The sequence below is a fragment of the Myotis yumanensis genome, unplaced genomic scaffold (genome assembly GCF_028538775.1).
Source record: "Myotis yumanensis isolate MYYU_CA2020_CCGP unplaced genomic scaffold, mMyoYum1.0.hap1 SCAF_16, whole genome shotgun sequence".
NCBI classification, from domain to species: Eukaryota; Metazoa; Chordata; class Mammalia; order Chiroptera; family Vespertilionidae; genus Myotis; species Myotis yumanensis.
In genome coordinates, this window is record NW_027223767.1 from 21,093,458 (window position 1) to 21,111,139 (window position 17,682).

General features: G+C 55.7%; 3 protein-coding genes and 3 non-coding genes across 9 annotated transcripts; 1 reads left to right on the plus strand and 5 right to left on the minus strand.

Annotated features, from left to right (window-relative positions):
- Positions 1–367: 367 nt before the first annotated feature.
- Positions 368–8,360, minus strand: NEK8 (NIMA related kinase 8). 3 transcript variants are annotated; one of them, XR_011468335.1, is made up of 16 exons: positions 8,273–8,337; positions 6,674–6,879; positions 6,208–6,440; positions 5,853–5,984; positions 5,192–5,400; positions 4,949–5,028; positions 4,684–4,865; positions 4,445–4,595; positions 3,977–4,053; positions 3,553–3,670; positions 2,502–2,652; positions 2,021–2,184; positions 1,767–1,925; positions 1,417–1,575; positions 947–1,039; positions 368–775 (listed from the first exon to the last, which is right to left on the minus strand). XR_011468335.1 is itself a non-coding variant. In XM_070393047.1 (15 exons), the coding sequence occupies exons 1-15, from the start codon at positions 8,317–8,319 to the stop codon at positions 1,011–1,013; spliced, it is 2,097 nt and encodes a 698-aa protein (XP_070249148.1). In that variant the 5' UTR covers positions 8,320–8,360; the 3' UTR covers positions 368–1,010. The 3 variants fall into 3 exon arrangements, 2 of the variants coding, with proteins under 2 accessions (XP_070249148.1, XP_070249149.1); XM_070393047.1 differs by having other exon boundaries at positions 368–1,039; positions 8,273–8,360; XM_070393048.1 differs by lacking the exon at positions 8,273–8,337 and adding an exon at positions 8,091–8,264 and having other exon boundaries at positions 368–1,039.
- Positions 8,361–8,698: 338 nt separating this feature from the next.
- TLCD1 (TLC domain containing 1) lies at positions 8,699–12,551 on the plus strand. 2 transcript variants are annotated; one of them, XM_070393056.1, is made up of 5 exons: positions 8,699–9,093; positions 10,687–10,931; positions 11,237–11,319; positions 11,415–11,497; positions 11,818–12,551. In XM_070393056.1, the coding sequence occupies exons 2-5, from the start codon at positions 10,738–10,740 to the stop codon at positions 12,199–12,201; spliced, it is 744 nt and encodes a 247-aa protein (XP_070249157.1). In that variant the 5' UTR covers positions 8,699–9,093; positions 10,687–10,737; the 3' UTR covers positions 12,202–12,551. The 2 variants fall into 2 exon arrangements, with proteins under 2 accessions (XP_070249157.1, XP_070249156.1); XM_070393055.1 differs by lacking the exon at positions 8,699–9,093 and having other exon boundaries at positions 10,571–10,931.
- A 240-nt stretch (positions 12,552–12,791) lies between these two features.
- Positions 12,792–16,298, minus strand: RPL23A (ribosomal protein L23a). Its single transcript, XM_070393057.1, has 5 exons — positions 16,193–16,298; positions 15,336–15,519; positions 13,612–13,788; positions 13,070–13,139; positions 12,792–12,840 (listed from the first exon to the last, which is right to left on the minus strand). Exons 1-5 carry the CDS (start codon positions 16,215–16,217, stop codon positions 12,826–12,828), a joined length of 471 nt encoding a protein of 156 aa, XP_070249158.1. The 5' UTR covers positions 16,218–16,298; the 3' UTR covers positions 12,792–12,825.
- Positions 12,956–13,028, minus strand: LOC138995221 (small nucleolar RNA Z17). Its single transcript, XR_011468551.1, has one exon. It is a non-coding gene; the product is annotated as a small nucleolar RNA Z17 (small nucleolar RNA).
- Positions 13,861–13,931, minus strand: LOC138995220 (small nucleolar RNA Z17). The gene has a single exon (XR_011468550.1). It is a non-coding gene; the product is annotated as a small nucleolar RNA Z17 (small nucleolar RNA).
- LOC138995216 (small nucleolar RNA SNORD42) lies at positions 15,601–15,665 on the minus strand. The gene has a single exon (XR_011468546.1). It is a non-coding gene; the product is annotated as a small nucleolar RNA SNORD42 (small nucleolar RNA).
- Positions 16,299–17,682: the final 1,384 nt, after the last annotated feature.

Here is a 17,682-nt window from a genome sequence, read left to right on the forward strand (position 1 = left end):
GGGAGCTGAGGATGGGGGGGAACCTGACGCTGGATGGGGCGGAGGGACCCGGGGTACGGACCGGGCCGCGCCACAAAGGTTTGCTTCTCCCGAGGGTACAGCTCAGTCCCGGGGGCCACGTGTCGCCCAGGACTGCAGCCTCCCGGTGCCAGGCAGCCGAAGCCTGGCAACCGGCTCTTGGGAGCCCGGCTGGGGAGGGGAGGCAGGGCTGGCGCTGGGCCAGAGGAAACTCGGCCCAGTCTTCGGCTGCGCCCACATTCCTTCCTTGACCTGAGCCGGCCCTGCCGCCGAGATCGGGGGCCCAGCCCAACCGTGGGGTGTTGGGCAGCCACGCCCCCTCCTGAAGAGACCACACTCTAGGCAGGCAGGCAGCTGATGTTTTTATTGGCACTGCTTCCAATCATCTGGAAACTGGTCTGGTCCAGCCAGTTACCTTTTCCCCAACCTGTTTCGGAGGAATGGCAGAGGGTGGGGGGCGGGGTGAGAGCCGCTCCCCTAGACCTCCCTGCCCCAGGCAATGCACAGGCTAGGCCGCTGGATTGACCACTGGAATGGCCCTCGAGGCAGGCTCCACCTTGACCTGCTCCAAAGCACTGAGCTGCTGTCCCACTGGGCACCAGCGATGCATTTTCTAACCAGGCTGGAGGAGGAGCAGGGTCTGGGTGGAGCCACACCCATCTCCAGCCTTTTCCTGTCAAGTCTCTGAAGACCACCCTGCTTCCAAGGGTTAGATCTGGCTTCCAACTCAAGGCAAGCTGGGCCCTGAGGGCATCGACTTAAGAAAAGAAGAAGGGGTGGGAGGGAAGAGAGAAGTGTTAGGGGAATAGGGTGGGTTGAGTTTTACATATCCAGGGCCGAAAGCAGCACAGGGCTTGCCTCATCAGTTCTTACACCCCATTAGACATAATCCAGGGGGCCTGGATGGAGACACTCATGCTTCAGGCACCTGTGCTTTCCAAGAACATTCAGAGAAGCAATGTCGGGGTGGTCCAGAGGTGTATCCAGGCACCTCACGGGGGGACTGGCTCATCCGTGACGGCTAGAGAGCACAAGAGAGAAACCTCTGCAGCCTCCCAGAGGGCAGAGCCTCCAGCAAGTACCCCCACCTCTGCCCCCAGTTCCGCACTGGGCCCTGGACTCTGCCAGACCAGAAGTGGAGGTTCAAACTAACCTGGACGAGGGAGCAGAGGAGAAAGAATGATTTGGGCCCTGGGGAGCAGTGAAGGCAGCCCTTCAATGAGGCCCCATAGTACCCACCCTTGCCCACCCCGGGCAGGAAACTGCTTCTGCTTTCATTTATTTGGGGGCTAAAGATGTGTTTGGGTGATTTGGGCTGTGAACACCGGGGATGGGGGTGTGGGCAGGATCCAGCTGGGTTAACCCTGTGTGGGTGAGGTGGAAAAAGTGATCACTCACGGCGTACAGCCAGGAGAGTGTTTCCATGGCAACAGGACACAGAAGTCACTGTGTAGGGATGTGTCTCATCTAGCTGCACTGGACGAGGGAGTCCAGCATCCTCGTCCCTCCTTCCAAGTCGACCTCGGGCCCCTTTGCCCCAAGAGTATACCTCACCTTCTGCCAAAGAGAATCCCACAGAGGGAAATGGGAAGAGGACACAGCTTAGCCAGCAGAGCAGCTGTCCCCCCCAGATTGCCCTACCGGCCCCAGGATGAGGTTGCTGAGTTCAGCAGATCTGAGCATAACCCCCCCCATTGCCCATGGGCCTGTCCATGCCCATATCTGCCCCCACAGTGCCCACTAATCACCTGCCCCAATGGCTACAGTGAAGGCATCCCCACAGGCCACCATTGCTATCTTGATGCCCTGGAGGCCTTGCACTTGACAAGGTGCCCGGCTGACCCGGCGAGCATTGGTACCCAATTGACCGTGCTGATTGCTGCCGAAAGTATAGCAGTCCCCAGAGGCTGTAAAGGAGGAAAAGGAGAAAAGGAGCCTCAACTGAGGTTCCAAAGAGACCAGGAGAGTCCCCTTCCTGCCACCTTGTCCCGGTCCTACTCACCAGTCACAGCAGCTGAATGAGCAGTACCTAGGTCCACACTCAGCAGGGTCTCCTGGTCCAGGGGTGCAGAGCACAGTGGTGTGAAGCTCAGCACCTCCTCCACTTGCTGGTGGGGGGCAGGCTCCTCCCCCAGGGAGAGGTGGTCCAGGCCCAACTTGTTGAACCTAAGGGCAGAGCCAGCCAGAAGCCAAGCCCAACGGACACAGTTTGTATAGACCAGCGGTCGCCAACCAGTGGTCAAGGACCACTGGTGGTCCGTGAGGTCGGAAAGGTTGGCAACTGCTGGTATAGACAGTCCTGCCTCCCAGCTCTCTGGGCAGGAGCTGATGCACCAGGGGATAGAGCGCACCCTGAATTGAAGCCACATACCCTCAGACCTCCTCAGTTCTAATCCCTGGTGGGAAGTAGGCAATGACAGATGGAGCATTAACAGCCAAAGGTGGGGAGGGGGCAGTCTAGTCATCCTGAGGCACCTGGTTACCTGTTGCTCCCGCAGGCCAGGACTCGGCCAGGCACAGTGAGGATCATGGAGGAGTCAATGCCACATACAACCCGCTGGGCTTCCTGTCCTGGGGGCATCGGCACCTGCTGGGGGCAGTTGTAGGACTCCCTGGTGCCTAGTCCCAGCCGGCCTATAAGGAGAAACCAGGATGGGGCTAGTTTGAGCTTTAGGGTTGGTGATGCCAGCCGCAGGCAGGAAACTCAGGCCGATGAGCTGAGGACCCCTGGAGAGGCGGTAATAGTGTGAGTGAAGGCTTCCCATCCTCGGGCCCCTCTTTGGGTCAAAATCCTAGTCCTCCTTTAAGGACCTGTTCAGATGCCACTGCTGCTCCGCCAGGTGAAGTCCCTTGCCATTCCTTGAGTTTCAACACCTCTGGACTTGGGTGGAGCCCTGATGCTGTCTGTCCTCTGTCATAATGATACATCATCCCATCCCTCCCACCGGAGTCCTCCAAGAGGACAGGAGCCGCACCTACGTCAGCTCTAGTTTCAGTGCCCAGCCTGATGCCTGACCCAGAGAGAGCCACAGTGAAAACTGTTGGATGAATGAAATCTCCCTCAGAAGTACCTCAAGGAAGTGATATCTTGTTCATCTTGTCTCAGCACCCAGCACAGGGTGGGCACATAGTGGGCGTACAGTAAAGATTTGCTGAGTGAGCCCTGACTGGTTTGGCTCAGTGGGTAGAGCGTCGGCCTGCGGACTCAAGGGTCCCAGGTTCAATTCCAGTCAAGGGCATGTACCTTGGTTGCAGGCACATACCCAGTGGGGAGTGTGCAGGAGGCAGCTGATTGATGTTTCTCTCTCATCGATGTTTCTAACTCTCTATCCCTCTCCCTTCCTCTCTGTAAAAAATCAATAAAATATATTTTTAAAAAAAAGATTTGCTGAGTGAATAAATGAATGGAATTGGAGAGAAAAGAGGGAGGAGAAAATGGGCCATAGGGTGGAAGGTGGGTATGGAGGGGAACAAATCATGTCTGGGGGCTGCTGTGAGACGGAGTGAGAGGCTGGAACTGGGTAGAGAGCTTACCACCATCTCCGCGGCCCCAGGCAAACAGTTCTCGCTCAGTGGACAGAGCCAGCACATGAGAGGCCCCACAGGCCACCTGCACCATCTCATAACCCAGCAGGGCCTCCACGATGGTGGGCTAGAGAGAGAGGAAACTGTGGGCAAGGGGCCTGGACCCAACATCCCCTTTCGAGACAATGTTGGAGGCTTCAAATTCTCACGAGATGGCTGTTTCTTTAACTCACCACCACCACCACCACCACGGCAACCACTGGGGAAGCCTGGGCTTTCTGTACTTCCCCTGATGCTGCCCAGAACAGGTGCAGCCTGGGATCTAGAGGGACCTGTGGTTGCTGAAGATCCCCTGCCCCCAACCTGGGTTTCAGCTCTCAGGCTCCTTGCCACCTCCCGGCTTCCTCCTCCCCAAGGCACATGCCACACCCACCTGGCTGATGTCATTGAGGCTGCCATGGCCTAGGCACCCATTGCTGCCGCTGCCAAAGGTCATGATGATACCTCGGTCTTGGGAGGGGGGCATTGAGGAAAGGAAAGGGAGAGAGATGAGGCTGTTTTCCCAGATAGACCAGTCTAAACTTGAGTTGGAGAAACAATAAAAAATTAGTTGGAGGCCGAGGCTGGAAGAATGAAATGGGGGAGAGATAAGGACAGGGGTCTCTTTTCCCAAGTGTGTGACTTTGGACAAGTGACTTAGCCTCTGAGCCTTGGTTTTTCAGATCCGTTGAATGGGATCCTATGACTACCTTGCCAGGCCTGTTGTGAAGGATAAGAGTTGGGTAAGTAATCCCTGGTGCTCGATAACTAGTAGATAGAAGCATTATTAAGTGAGCATCCTGTAAACGACAGGCAAGGAGAGAAGTTGCTCATAGCCCCCTGCCCTGCTCTCTGCACTAACCAGTCAGGCAAGCTGTGAAGAGGTCCCCGCAGGCCACATGCTTGATGGTCACACCTGACTGGCCCTCCAGGAAACGGGAGACGAACTGGGGCTGCTGCTGCTCCACTGCCCCGGGAAGGAGGGCGCCCCCTCCGCCACCTAGGGGTGGGGCCTGTGGAGCAGATGGTGTGGGGAGAACCTGAGCACCCCTTCCTTAAGGCATGCCCTGCCCCGTTCCGGGCTCACCTCAGCTGGCTCACCTCCCACAGGATGAGGCGCCCAGAGCGTGTGACGCCAGCCTTCTGTGTGCGCCCGGTGGCCACCTGAACCACCTCTGTGTTGAGCATTGGCAGCCGCAGAGGAGCACTGAGCCCCCCGCCCCATGTGTACACGGATGACAGAGGTGGTGGAATGGCTGGCCGTGCAGGTCCCCGGGGGACGCCTGTAGGGACAGCTCATGAGGTCTATTGAACTAGTGGGAAGGGCATGGTGTCTAGGGGGCCCTGGAAGGTCAGTTGGACTTACCCCTGCAGCGGGCACTGGTGGTCCTGCTCCCTGTGCTGCCTGGGGCTATGGGTGGCCCAGTGGCCAGGGATTTCTCTGCCCTGTGGGAAAGATGGACCGACCCACAGGACATGGACTGACCCCCTTTGGTATCCCCACCCACAGGAATGATTTGCGCTGAGGACCCCTATGTCCCAGTCTTACTGTGCTCCCACTGGGTGCCCCCTACTGCCCAGGGCCCCCTCCCCGGCTCCCCGCACAGGCCTCCGCATTCGGACGCTGCCCAAGTCCGTGTGCAGGTTGAGGAGGGCACGCATGCAGAGGGGCTGCGCCATGATGTGGCTAAGCGGCGGCCGCTGTGCTGGCTCCAGGCTGAGCAGACTCAGGACCAGCTGGCGCAGCTCAGGGCTGTACCGGTCAGAGATGGGTGCAAAGGTGCCGCTCATGATCTTCAGCACCAGCGCTGGCAGGTTCTGTGAAGGCACCAAGTTGTGGGGTTGGCCAGAGCCTCAGGCCAGGCTCTTAGGTGGTTTCAGCCCCAGCCCCTCATCTGATGGGTGGTCACAGCCCTGTGCTCAGGAGACTTCAAACCCTACTTTCAAGAACCTCTGATAGGGGAGCTGCGGCTATGTCCTCAGAAACCCCAGGTTGTTGGGAAAACCTAAGTTTTGCCTTTAAGAGGATCCCTAATCAGATGGGGGAACTCTGCCCTCAGGAGCCCTCAGTTTAAAGGGGAGAACCAAGCCCTACCCTTGGGAATTCATCGTCTGAGGGAAGCCACAGCCCTGCCTTTGGCTAATCCACTCGTCTGATGAGGGAGACCTGACTCAGCCTCGGAGAAGAATCGCACAAGCAGGTGGAGCGGGGACTTTAGGGAGAGGGAGACAGAGATTTCCCAGTTGTCCCCTTGGGGGTGGTTACTCACCGCAGCCTCAAAGGCCCTCTTGAGGCTGGCCAGCTCATAGAGGACGCAGCCCAGGGCCCAGATGTCGCTCTTCTGGTTGTAGGGCTTGCCCTCACACAGTTCAGGGGAAATGTAGCATGGCGTACCCACCACCTGCAGGAGGGAAGCTAATATTACAGCCCGGGGAGGGAAGACCAAGGGCCACTTGGAGACCGCTTCTCCCCCAAGCAGGCCAAAGTGCTTCCTCCTGCAGGACAACCAAGTCAGGAGCTAAGGGGCCAAGGCCTTGGGGGTGGGGTGGGGCATAGGGCTGCAGAGTGGGCCGGGGCCCTCAAAACCTCCAGCACCCCTGAGATTCCCTTCCATGCCCAGGCACCGTGTAGGCCTTGCTCTTGCTGCTAAGGATCTTGGAGATGCCAAAGTCGCCAATCTTGACGACCATGCGATGTTTGTCAAGAAGGATGTTTTGGGTCTTGAGGTCCCGGTGCAAGATGAGATGGGTGTGCACATGATGCAGTGCCAGCAGGATCTGCACAAAGAAGTGCAGGATGGTCTCCTCCTCCAGCAGGGAATTACAGCGCTTTTGGATGAACTCAGCCAGGGTGCCGCCTGCAGCAGCAAGGGTTTAGTCAAGATTCAGTCTTTTCCAGGCCTGAGATGTTCCTTTGATGAAACTAAACACCCAGACAGGGCAAATGCCTCCCACCCACTATCGCACTACTTGCATCAGAATTCTATACCTCTGACCCTCAGCCAAGCCCATTCCAAGGAAGGAAGCTGGCTAATCTGTGTCTGTCTGTCTGTCTGTCTGAGAGGTGAGAGGCCCTTGAAGCCAGGCCCACCTGGTGCGTACTCCATGGCAATCATGAGGGCCTTGTCCTCCAGGAAGTTCTCATAGTACTCAATGACATTGGGATGGTTGAGCAGCTTAAGGACCTGACACTCATTTTGGGCTGCCTGCCGCTCTTCCTTGGTCATCTGCTCCACGGGGATCTGCTTGATGATCACCAGCTTCTGGTCTGCCTTGCGCAGGCACAGGTGCACAATCCTGGGGACGCAGAGCACAGCAGTGGGTGCCAGCTTAGCCACCACCAGGGGTCCTCAAACTTTTTAAACAGGGGGCCAGTTCACTGTCCCTCAGACAGTTGGAGGGCCGGAATATAGTTTAAAAAAAAACTAGTCGGCTGCTAAGCAACAGGCAGCCGCGGCAAAAACACCCGGCGGGCTGGATAAATGTTTTCGGCGGGCCGCATGTGGCCCGCGGGCCGTAGTTTGAGGACTCCTACTCCAGCCACATAGCAAGCTGGGAAGACCTGGTGACTGAACGGTGACTAGACTTCAGAGAGGGGAACGGCATGCAGACTAAGAGGTCACCTGCGTGCACAGAACACTGAGTTTAGGAATGGGGAGGACTAACCACAAACTCTGTGAGACCTTATTTGAAACTCAGTTTCACCACAGGCACAATGAGGCAAAATTAGTCTTCATCTCTTTTAAGTTTCCACAGACTCTGAAGTCAACCGCCTGGATTCAAATCCTAGCTCCTCCTCTTACTAATTATCTTGTCTTGGATTACGTAACATCATCATCTGGAAAACAGAATGGGCCTCACAGTGTTGTTGAGGTGTTCAAATAAGAAAATGCAGCCCAGCTGGCGTGGCTCAGTGGCTGAGTGCGGACCTGTGAACCAGGAGGTCACGGTTTCATTCCCAGGCAGGGCACATGCCCAGGTTGCAGTTGATCCCCAGTAGGGGCTGTGCAGGGGGCAGGAACCAGGGGGCAACAGATGGATGTTTTGCCCTCATTGGATGTTTCTTTTTCCCTCTCCTCTTCTCTGTCTCTAAAAATCAATTTTTAAAAATTATATATATTCTTTACTTTGCCCACTACATCTCAACTATACCATGCTTTCCCTCCGTTCCTGAATACTCTGAATTTTTCCCACTTGAGGACCTTCACATATGCTGTTTCCTCCACCTGAAAAGCGCTGCCTTCACCTTCAAACTATTCCTCATTCCTCCTGTCTTGGCTTTAAACTTCACCTCTCGGAGAAATGTCCTGCTCTGTCCCAAGTAAGTACGTCCCTGCAAGGTCTTGTTTATTGTGCATTTTTCCTATAGTCTGTGAGCCCTGAGAGAGAAAAGACCACGCCTGCTTTGGTCTTAACTGAGAGCCTGACGCAGAGTCGGCGCTCAATATTTGTTGAATGAATCAGTCCGGGATCAAAGACCAGAACCCTGCGTGGGTGCGAACGCTTACCGGGGCGTGACCTCCGCCGAAGTCAGGTCTCCCAGCCGGGGCTGGGGCCGGAAGTTGGGCGGGGCTTCCCGGAGCAGGCGCTCCCGCCGCGGGGCGGGGCTAACCGGGCGGCGATTTCGCGGACAGAATTGGGTTTATTTTCCCTCTCGTGAGTGCTTTCCTCCCCCAGAGCCCCGGCTCACCCGAAGGCACCTCTTCCCACCACTCGGATCCGCTCGTACTTCTCCATCTCGTGTCTCAGTCACATTCCCGGAACCCCGACGCCCAGACGAGGCGCGTGCGCGGGCCCGCCCACTCCAGTAAGTCACGCCCACTCCAGTAAGCCACGCCCCTCCGCAGAGAAGCGCCCGGAGCCCGCGGAGTAACCTGTTGGCTCTGCCTGTACCCCACCTGCAGCCTGGGTCTGCGGGGCCGCTTTTCCAGGTCCCCAGCAGGGAAGGGGCGATGTGCCATGTCTTGGCGCACCGTAACCTCCCCACCCTCGTGGCCGCATCCGGTCCTCGCAAAGCTTCCTAAGACCGGAGAGGCGCTCTTCGCAGACCGAGTGCGGGTGGGAAGCGAGGACTGACCTCTCTCTGCCCTCCTCTTGGCCCACTAGTGACTGTTTCGGAAGGAAAGCAGATGCTCACTGGTTCCAAACGATACACACTACCCAAACCGACGCGCTCGGTCAATCGGAACCGGTCGGTGTCTTGTTTGCCTGGGGAGGGACCAGGGAAACCCCGACCTGTGCAAGTTGATTCACCTGCGGAGGATGTGACGCGGTCTCCAGGCAGCCCGGGCCTGGTGGACACCTCGCTCTCAGCACCGTCAGCCCCCAGCGTCACACACACAATGCCGCCACGGGCTCCTCTGCCTTCAGCATCCGCCGACCCCCTGGCTCGGGGGAACCTCCGTCAGGGAAGATGGGAGGGAAGTGGACCGCTGTCTCACGAGTAAAAGCATCAGGGAGAAGAAGAAAGACAGCCATTTGGCCTACATGGGTTCTAGGCTTCTTCTAGAGGTTAGTAGGATTGTTTAGGGTCTTGACCAGAAATCAGTTCAATTCCAGATGTCTCCCTGGCACCTCCTGCTCTTCACGAATCAATACAAGCTCAGTTAAGGAGCAAGAGGATGGTGATTAGCTAAGGGATGGCGTCCCTAACTTCCGAGTGGGTGAGGAGTGTGAGTAATGGGGTGTGTGCCTTCTGCTCCCATCTCACCCCTCGAAAGGTGTCCAAACCTGCCCACGTCTGATGACCACTAGGGGGGCCCCAGGTGGGCCTCTCCGGACTCAGGCCAGGGCTGGCTGTGGGACAGCTGCTCTGTGAGCAGAGGGTGGCGGGAGCAAGCGCAAAAGGGGAAAGCCGCTCACCCGGGACACTCGTGCTCTCACCTAGAAACCGATCGGGCCTCGGCTGACCCAGGAGCCCCACAGGGTTTAATGTGTAACCCTGGAGCCATCAGGGGAGGCAAAGCAAACACCCAAACCTCTCGGCCCCTGGGTCTCTGGCGCCTCATGTTTCTGGCTTTTCCCTCCCCCCTGCCGCACCTTTTCCCTCGTCCCCAATTACAACTTTCCTTTCCTCTACCTAACCCCCTCCCCCTTCACTTTTCTCACCCTCACCCCCTACTCCAGACCCGGCTCTTAGCTTCGCCTCCGTTCGCCAGAGTCTGACTGGCTCACTCTCCCCAAAAGCAACAACCTCATTTCTGGGGGGGGCGGGGGGGGGTGGGGGGGGGGACGACGGACGGACTCGATCCCAGCCACGGTGGGTACAGGCTGACATCTAGTGGCCACACGCTGCAACTGCTCCAGGCCACCGGCCTGAAGAGTAAGGGTCACCCGAGCAGCCGGGGCAGAGCGGCCGCCTTCCCCGCTCCGGCCTCCAGGGAGCCGGGCTGTCAGAAGGAGGTTTGTCACAGCCGCGGGGCCCCAGGAGCCCCGAAGCGGGCCGGGGGGAGGGGTGGTGATGGGTTAGTCAGGAGTTTCTAGGCACCGACTCCGTGCGGGGGGCGCTGTAGAGGCAGGTAAACACATCCGTCTCCAGCCAGAAGCCAGCGATCCAGTGAAATAGCAGGGACAGGGCAGAGATCACGGTCCGAGGCGGGGCTCCGACCCGTACCCAGGACCCGGGTTTAAAAGTCGTGGGTGTGTGACGGATCCTGTCAGCTCTGCCAAGAAAGGAGTGGAGGGCGGAGAGAGTTCTTGTAATACCCGCCCAAGCGGGGGAGCCGGTGGCCCCGAGGAAAGTGGGGGGGGCGGGTTAATGAGGCCAAGCGAGCGAGTCGGCAGTCGGGAGGCGCCAGCGAGGGGTGCCTTCGCGGCGGCGCCTCGGGACGGCCCCCGAAGTCTGCAGGAGAGAGGCGGGGCGCGGTAGGCCCTCCGGGAACAGGGGCTCGCGCCCTCCGCGCAGGAAAGGCGCCGGAGGGGCGGGGGCAGGCGGACGGGGCGGGGCGGGGGCGCGGGCGGTTAGGGGCGGGGGCAGAGGCCCGCCGGGAGGGGACGGGAGGAGCGAAGGGGCCTAGAGGGCTCCGCGAACAACTGTGAGGCTGCCGGCCGGCAGGAGCGGCGCCCGGGGTGGACTGGCCCGAGAGGGAGCCCGTTCCCCAACAGCCCGAGGAGGCCGCCTAGAGGGCGGACAGACCGACGCCGGGGAGGGCCAGCATGCTCCCACTGCTGCACCCCGCCCTGCTGCTGCTCCTGGGCGCCACGCTGACCTTCCGGGCGCTCCGGCGCGCGCTCAGTCGTCTGCCTCTGCCCGCGCACGTGCGCGCCGACCCCCTGCGCACCTGGCGCTGGCACAACCTGCTGGTCTCCTTCGCCCATTCCATTGTGTCAGGGATCTGGGCTCTGCTGTGGTGAGTGAAGGACCGGGATGGGGGAGTGAAGGTGACTAGGGGACCCCGCGTTCCTCTCCCCATCATCACTCACAGGCGGGCTGAGGCCACGCAGTCTCACATGATTCCCTGTCTGGAAAGCTATCCAATCCGGAGCCGCAGCGGCCCCAGGGGAAGGGGGTGTCACCTGGGAAAGGGGAGACACCTGGGTTTCAGCCAAGCCCCTCCTTGCTCCCCAGCTAATAGCGTGAGCCCGGACTCCCCCGGGACTGTCAAAGGTCCTTGGGAATGGGGAGATGAGCGCCTGCCTTCTTCCCCCCCCTCAGTGTATGGCAAACCCCCGAGATGCTGGTAGAGATTGAGACGGCTTGGTCGCTTTCTGGCTATCTGCTCGTCTGCTTCTCCGCAGGTAAGCCTTACCCAGTAAACGTTGAAGTAGGTGGGGGAACAGGGAGGAGCTTCGTATAATCCCCTTCATGACCTTTCCCCTCCTCCCTCTGCTAGGTTATTTCATCCACGACACGGTGGACATCGTGGTTAGTGGTCAGGCTCGAGCTTCTTGGGAATACCTGGTCCATCATGTCATGGTGAGAAACAAGGGGTGTGGTATAGCCTTGATGCTAGCAACTCCATCCCCACCGTGTCCTGCACCTTCCTATGTTAGGGTGCTAATCTGTGCCCTTGGTTCACTATTTGAGGCCAGCAATCTAACTTCATCTAGAACCTCAAGCACTCTGAACTCTACACAGGGATCAAAATTTAATCATGTTGAATTCACTGTAAACTATGTCAGAAGAAAGCAAATGGGAAGACTTTCCAGTCCTCAATCTGATAGCTGACACTCCCATCAACTTCCAGTCAAGTCTTGGCATCTATTTCCTAACTTGTTCTCATCTTTGCCTTCTAGGCCATGGGTGCCTTCATATCTGGCATCTTTTGGAGCCGTTTTGTAGGAGGGGGTGTCCTGACACTGCTGGTAGAGGTCAGCAACATCTTCCTCACCATTCGCATGATGATGAAGATCAACAATGCCCAGGACCTCCTCCTCTACAAGATCAATAAGTATGTCAACTTGGTCATGTACTTCCTCTTCCGCCTGGCCCCTCAGGCCTACCTCACCTACTTCTTCATGCAGTATGTGGGTCAGAGGAGCCTGGGTTCCTTTCTGCTGGGTATCCTGCTCATGCTGGACATCATGATCCTCATCTACTTTTCCCGCCTCCTCCGCTCGGACTTCTGCCCTGAACGTGTGACCAGCCCACAGCACAAAGACAAGTTCTTGACAGAGTGAGAGTGAGGGGCAGAGCCTGGGACTTGAGGCAAGGACAGCAAAGAACCAAGAACAGCCTCATGTATAAACTGATGAGCCCCAAACCTGGGGCATCCAGCCTCTCCACCTTTCAAGCTTGCACCCACGATTGAAAACACTAATGAAAGCACTCCTCTGAAGTCCTTGTCCTTTCTTGGGCAAGGGGTGAGGGAAGCAGACAGACCGGTTGGACACGGTAGATGGGTGTGGGGACAGTGCTACCCGAAAGCCAGCCAACCCATATTGCCCTGAAATGGATGCTGATGAAAACTCTGGGTACTGGTTTCATACAAAGACTTCTTCCAGGGATAAAGGAAGGGGTTCTGATAAAACGTCTTGCTTGTTTGCTTACTCCTGTGACAGAGGCAAGCTCTAGTTGTCCTAGGACAGCTAACCCTAGAGTCTGGGTCACAAATATCTGCTAGCTGAGCTCCCACCGCCAAGATTGCAACAACTATGGGAAGTGCTAAGTGTTCCAACAGGGTAAATAGGCCAAGAGTCTTGCCCATACTCTATTCAGTGTTCCCCCAGCCCAAACAGAAATCAACATAAAGAAACAATACAGTGTAAAATTTTTATATTTAGAATTAGGCAGCTGGACTCAGTTTAGATGATTCCAATCTGAAAAACAAAATGGAATTTTGTTACTGGAAGTTGAAATGTGAAGATTAAGCTAGAATGTCATGATTAAAAAGCAAAATGTGGGCATAGGGTAGGGCCTTTTAAGGAGAGGGGGGGTGCAGTCAGTCAGTTAAGACTAATCAGCAAAAGTCAGGCTTTGGTCGCTAATAAGACACATCATTTGCACCCAGGGGGTGGGGTGTTGAGTTTTGTGGCAAAGAAAGCTTACTTTGTTGGCAACATCCAAAGCATCATAGTCAGGAGCCAGTCGAACATATGCCTTCTTCTCGCCATCAGGCCTAGGGTGGAAAGGGCAGCCTCAGTCCCTGCTGTCCTCACTGGCCCCATACCCTCCACCCTGTCTTTGGGGCACCAGGAGTTCCTTTGTTCATGTCTTTCTTTTGCCAACAGTAATTTGTCTGTCATCTGCACAGAGGAAGTGAGGGAAGCCACTAGGCTACAAACAAAGCCAATTCCCTTTTATGGGAAACACCACTGGACACTCAAATCCAGATAATCTGACATAAATTTTCTTACTTAGGGCCTTTCTAGAGGCAGGAATCAAGAAAATGAGCGTCAACCCCATAAATTGAATTCGAAAGGCAGGACAAGCTGTTGATTCCTCAAAAGTCCATACAAAGGACCATAATCACAGCAGGGGCTGCTCATTTCTGACCCAAAAGCAGCATCAAGGAACTTGATGCTGTTCAGATTTCCTTGGCTTCTGACGGAAGCCCCAGCCACCTCCCCAGCCCATGGAGCCCCACTCACCTGATCAGGGTGTTGACCTTGGCCACATCAATGTCATAGAGCTTCTTCACAGCCTGTTTGATCTGGTGCTTGTTGGCCTTGACATCCACAATGAACACTAGTGTATTATTGTCTTCTATCTTCTTCATGGCTGACTCGGTAGTCAGGGGGAATTTGATGATGGCATAGTGGTCAAGCCTGGGGAAGGTAAAATGGGGTCACCTAGCCTGAGCCCAGTTTAACAGAGAATGAGCCGTCTTTTGGAGCCCAGGTGCATCAGATGATGAGTAGCAATCATTTTTGTCAGACTTTGGTCGCTGAACAGTATCATCACCTGCACCCTGAAATCTAGACCTGGAGCCTCAGCCTGAGAGCAAAACCATGAGCACTTCCTTTCACTTGAAGGGCTTTCATCCTTTAAGTGATTAAATCATCTTGAGTTCCAAATCATCTTTATTTGAGCTTCATTCTTTATTTGACCTCAACATTTCTGAAGGGCTTTATTTCTGAATAAAATTTAAGACCTGAGACATTAAAACCAAAAAGCACACAGCTAGAATACAGCATCTTGAAACTCGGGTTAGAATTCCAAAGAATATTGGTGCTTCACTATGAGGCTGGGAGAGGCCAGGCCATTTCTACCCATTTTGGCTGCTGAAAACTGGCTTGAGGGCCATCCATTCTTGAGAGCAACTTTAAAAATAAAATTTACAGCTCAGGTTAAACTTAGTGGCTTAAACACCCCTACAGCACAGTCCGTCGTCCCCGTCCCCGTCCCCCCCCCCCCCCCCCCCCCCCGCCTCCGCCTCCTGAAAATTCAGAGAAGCAAGGCTCTGTTCACATGGACACTACTATCCCATTTTGAAGCTAGAAGTCAGGTCTCAGCCTTTCATTACCCTAAATTCTTGGTCCAAATGGGGGTAAAAAGCCTGTCAAGTGTTTTCCTCCACAGCTGGACACAAACCACTCCCCTGCCTTTTTCTTAGGAAGCAGTGGGAGGAGCAGAAACCCATCAGCTTCTACCACCTTGGTTCTACTCTAATCGTGGTTCCTGAGGTCAGTTATTAACAGCAGCACCACTCAACCATTATCTGAGTGTAAACATTTGAGAGTGAATGAAAAGATGTTTCCATACACTGCTGCAGGCCCTCACCCTCCAATACAGATGAATGAATTTTGTTATCAACCTAGAGTCAGCACACATCCTCACCCTCAAGGACTATTCCCTATATAGCAACAGGTGCTATGAGGGATGAACTAAATCTGGAGCTCCAAAACAAGAACCCAAGTCCTATTTTATACTTCCAAGAAAGTGGACTTTAAAACCCTAACATATAAAGTGATAATGAACCTAACAACGAATTCCTGCCAACAGTGTAAAAAATGTCTCTTCTTGTTCTTTAATCTCCCCACACCCCCATCAAGAAGTACCTCAACATGTTTTTAAGAAGCCAGGTTCTAAGTTTGGTAAATTTCATAATTACCAATGGAGGATATCCAAACATCTTTTCAAGAGGATGGTCGGTGCTCTTCTGGGGAGCACGCCTGTGCCCTTCCCTCCCTCCTCCCCCAGGTGCACTACCTTTGCCTTCTCTCTCCTAAACTCCAAAGGCCCTTCTGTCTCTGCCTCTAAGTTGTTTCCTGAGCCTACACAGCCCAGCTAGTTCACTTCTACTACCTATGCAACTTCCTAAATAAACTTCCTCTTACACGGGAGGTTGGCGGGGAGGAGGGGCAATACTGACTTGTTTCTCCTGGGTGCGCTCTTCCGAGGGTATTTAGGCTGCCTCCGGAGCCTTAGTGTCTTCGGCCGTCGGAAAGTGGGTGACGTGCGGATCTTCTTTTTTTTGTGGCTGTGGACGCCTTTCAACACTGCTTTCTTTGCCTTCAAAGCCTTTGCTTTGGCTTCTGCTTTGGGAGGGGCAGGGGCTGAGAAAAGGAAAGAGAATAAGGGATTCAGAAATCATCACTTCCGGCCTAATGAACGGTAGTGGGCGCACCAGGCTACATGTGCATCAGTGGTTCCTTTGGAGACATCACAAGTCTCAGCTTAAAAGTTTTTCCATCATATGCACAGTTATTGGGGCAAACTTGGAGCAACTCCAGGGATACCACACAGGAAAAAAAAACACAAAAAACTAGCAATAATCGAACGCCTGACACTTGCCAGAACGTTGTGCTAGTAGTTTTATAACATCTCACAGCCACCCCGGGCGGGTATATAGCCGAATATAATGGAATTAAAAAAACTAAAGTAAGTTGAGGGCACGGATTCCTTACAGGTATGGAGACACGGAGCGGCGGCCTGTGGATGCGTGTAGCTCCCCGCAGTCGACTATGTGGCTGCGGGCTCCCTCCCCAACCCCCTTCAACCAGAGCCCAAGCCCATGTGGCTGGGCCCTCCCCAACCCCCTTCAACCAGAGCCCAAGCCCATGTGGCTGGGCCCACGCGCGCCGCAGCGTGGCCGAAACGAAACGGGAAGAGCAGCTCCGGAGCTGACACCCCAAATCTTAGCCCAGCCACCGTCCTTTCACTTTGTTCACTCTGCGGGGATCCCACACCGGCCAACCAGCAGTGTTCCTCCCAAACCCCACCACACACCTTCCTTCTTAGCTTTCGGCGCCATCTTCGTAAAAAGGGTTTCCGAGACCCGTTCTCCTGGGCTTATAGAGCCAAGTCTCACCGAAACCTCGCGATGTTTCCTACTTAAAGCTGATTGGGTGATCTGTAGCGCGGCGCCCGCTGGGAATAGTAGTTAGGCTTCATTTCCTTAAGAGCGACTAAGCATGCGCCACCCCGCCCATCGTAAGAACTAAGCTTCTTGGGGGTTGTAGTTTATTTGTCTGCTGTAGCGGTTGGATGGTAAGCGGACAGCCACTCGGGTCTGGTCCTGAGCGCTTCCCATCTTCAGCAACTTCAGAGAAAAGCATTGCAAGTTCCAGGAGACAGCAGCACTGCAAACTGTAACGAATATAATTCGATTAGCTCAGGGAGAGTGAAGCAAAGTTCTAGAACTTTAGAGCAGAATTTGTCAGGCCCAACTCCCTCAAACATTTGTTTAAATTGAGGTCTCGAGAGGATACGTGGCGGATCAATAATGGTGATTTGGGGGGAAAAATAAAAATAAAAATCGAGTCACGCAGAGGGGAGGAAAAAAAGTACCAGACGAGGTAGAAGGTGGCAACATCTCCTCTCTTTACCCATGGCAGTCTGATTTCATGTGTTTCCCTGACAAGACTGGAGGAAATTCTAGCAATATTCCAAACACCCAGCGCGCAGACTTCAGCATTCGCTAATTGTCCTGGGGAATAACTCCGTTCACAATTCCTCCCTTTAAATAGTCTTCCCTTTCGTGCCCCAGCCGTCCATCGTTGCCTCCTCAAATTCAGTTCCGGACACAGAGCAAAGTTGAGCAGAGCTCCAGTTTGCTTCCCGGGGAGTCGGCGTCCTCCTGCCTTCACCCCTCCCTTTCTGTCGTCTCTCTGGCCTCTGGGAACCTGCTTTCCCCGCTGACGGTGAGATTTGGGGTGCGGTACCCGATTCTGTCTCCAACGACTGCAAAATGCAAAAGTTGTTCTTGGGACGATTCCAAAGGGGCCAGCTTGAAGAACGCCCCTACCCGAGGGGCGTCCTCATGTTCCGGAGCAGTGACCTCCCCAAAGGGCGGAGTTCCCTGCCCGTCGAGCCCCCCTTTATCCTCCATCGAGGCGGGCGACTTGGTCTTCGGCCTCCCCACCCCTCAATCTACCCCGGAGCCTTCGAGGAGACGACGCCACACCTCGGACGTCTCTCTCCGAGGGGGGCACCCAGCTCCGCCTCTGCACCCTGTCGCTCCCCCTCCCACCTCCCACCTCCCAGGGCTGAGGGCGAGCGGGGGCAGACGCTGTGAGTCACGTCCCGGGCCTGCAGTTGGGAGGGAAGCGCCGCCTCTCCTTGGGCCCCTTCGCTCCCCCTGGCCCGCCCCGCCGGTCCTGGCGCAGCAGATGCTGCGCAGCCATCGCCGCTTCCCCATCGCCCGCTCGGCTGGGTAAGGGTCCCGGGAGGCGCAGCCCCGCACACGGGTGCAGGGCCGAGCACCTGGGGGTCCCTCT

Bases quoted from the DNA above. Each gene is read 5' to 3' on its own strand.
- NEK8 (XM_070393047.1), bottom strand. From the start codon at position 8,319: ATGGAGAAGTACGAGCGGATCCGAGTGGTGGGAAGAGGTGCCTTCGG. The intron at 1,576-1,766 runs GTGATTAGTGGG...TCTCTTTGGCAG, and splicing joins CACTGTAGCCATTGGGGCAG to AAGGTGAGGTATACTCTTGG. The intron at 1,040-1,416 runs GTGAGTGATCAC...TGTGCTCTCTAG, and splicing joins CACTCTCCTGGCTGTACGCC to CCGTCACGGATGAGCCAGTC.
- TLCD1 (XM_070393056.1), top strand. From the start codon at position 10,738: ATGCTCCCACTGCTGCACCCCGCCCTGCTGCTGCTCCTGGGCGCCACG. The intron at 10,932-11,236 runs GTGAGTGAAGGA...CCCCCCCCTCAG, and splicing joins GGGATCTGGGCTCTGCTGTG to TGTATGGCAAACCCCCGAGA. The intron at 11,498-11,817 runs GTGAGAAACAAG...TTTGCCTTCTAG, and splicing joins ACCTGGTCCATCATGTCATG to GCCATGGGTGCCTTCATATC.
- RPL23A (XM_070393057.1), bottom strand. From the start codon at position 16,217: ATGGCGCCGAAAGCTAAGAAGGAAG. The intron at 15,520-16,192 runs GTGTGTGGTGGG...TCCTTTTCTCAG, and splicing joins GCCGAAAGCTAAGAAGGAAG to CCCCTGCCCCTCCCAAAGCA. The intron at 13,140-13,611 runs GTGAGTGGGGCT...TTTCCACCCTAG, and splicing joins AAGGTCAACACCCTGATCAG to GCCTGATGGCGAGAAGAAGG.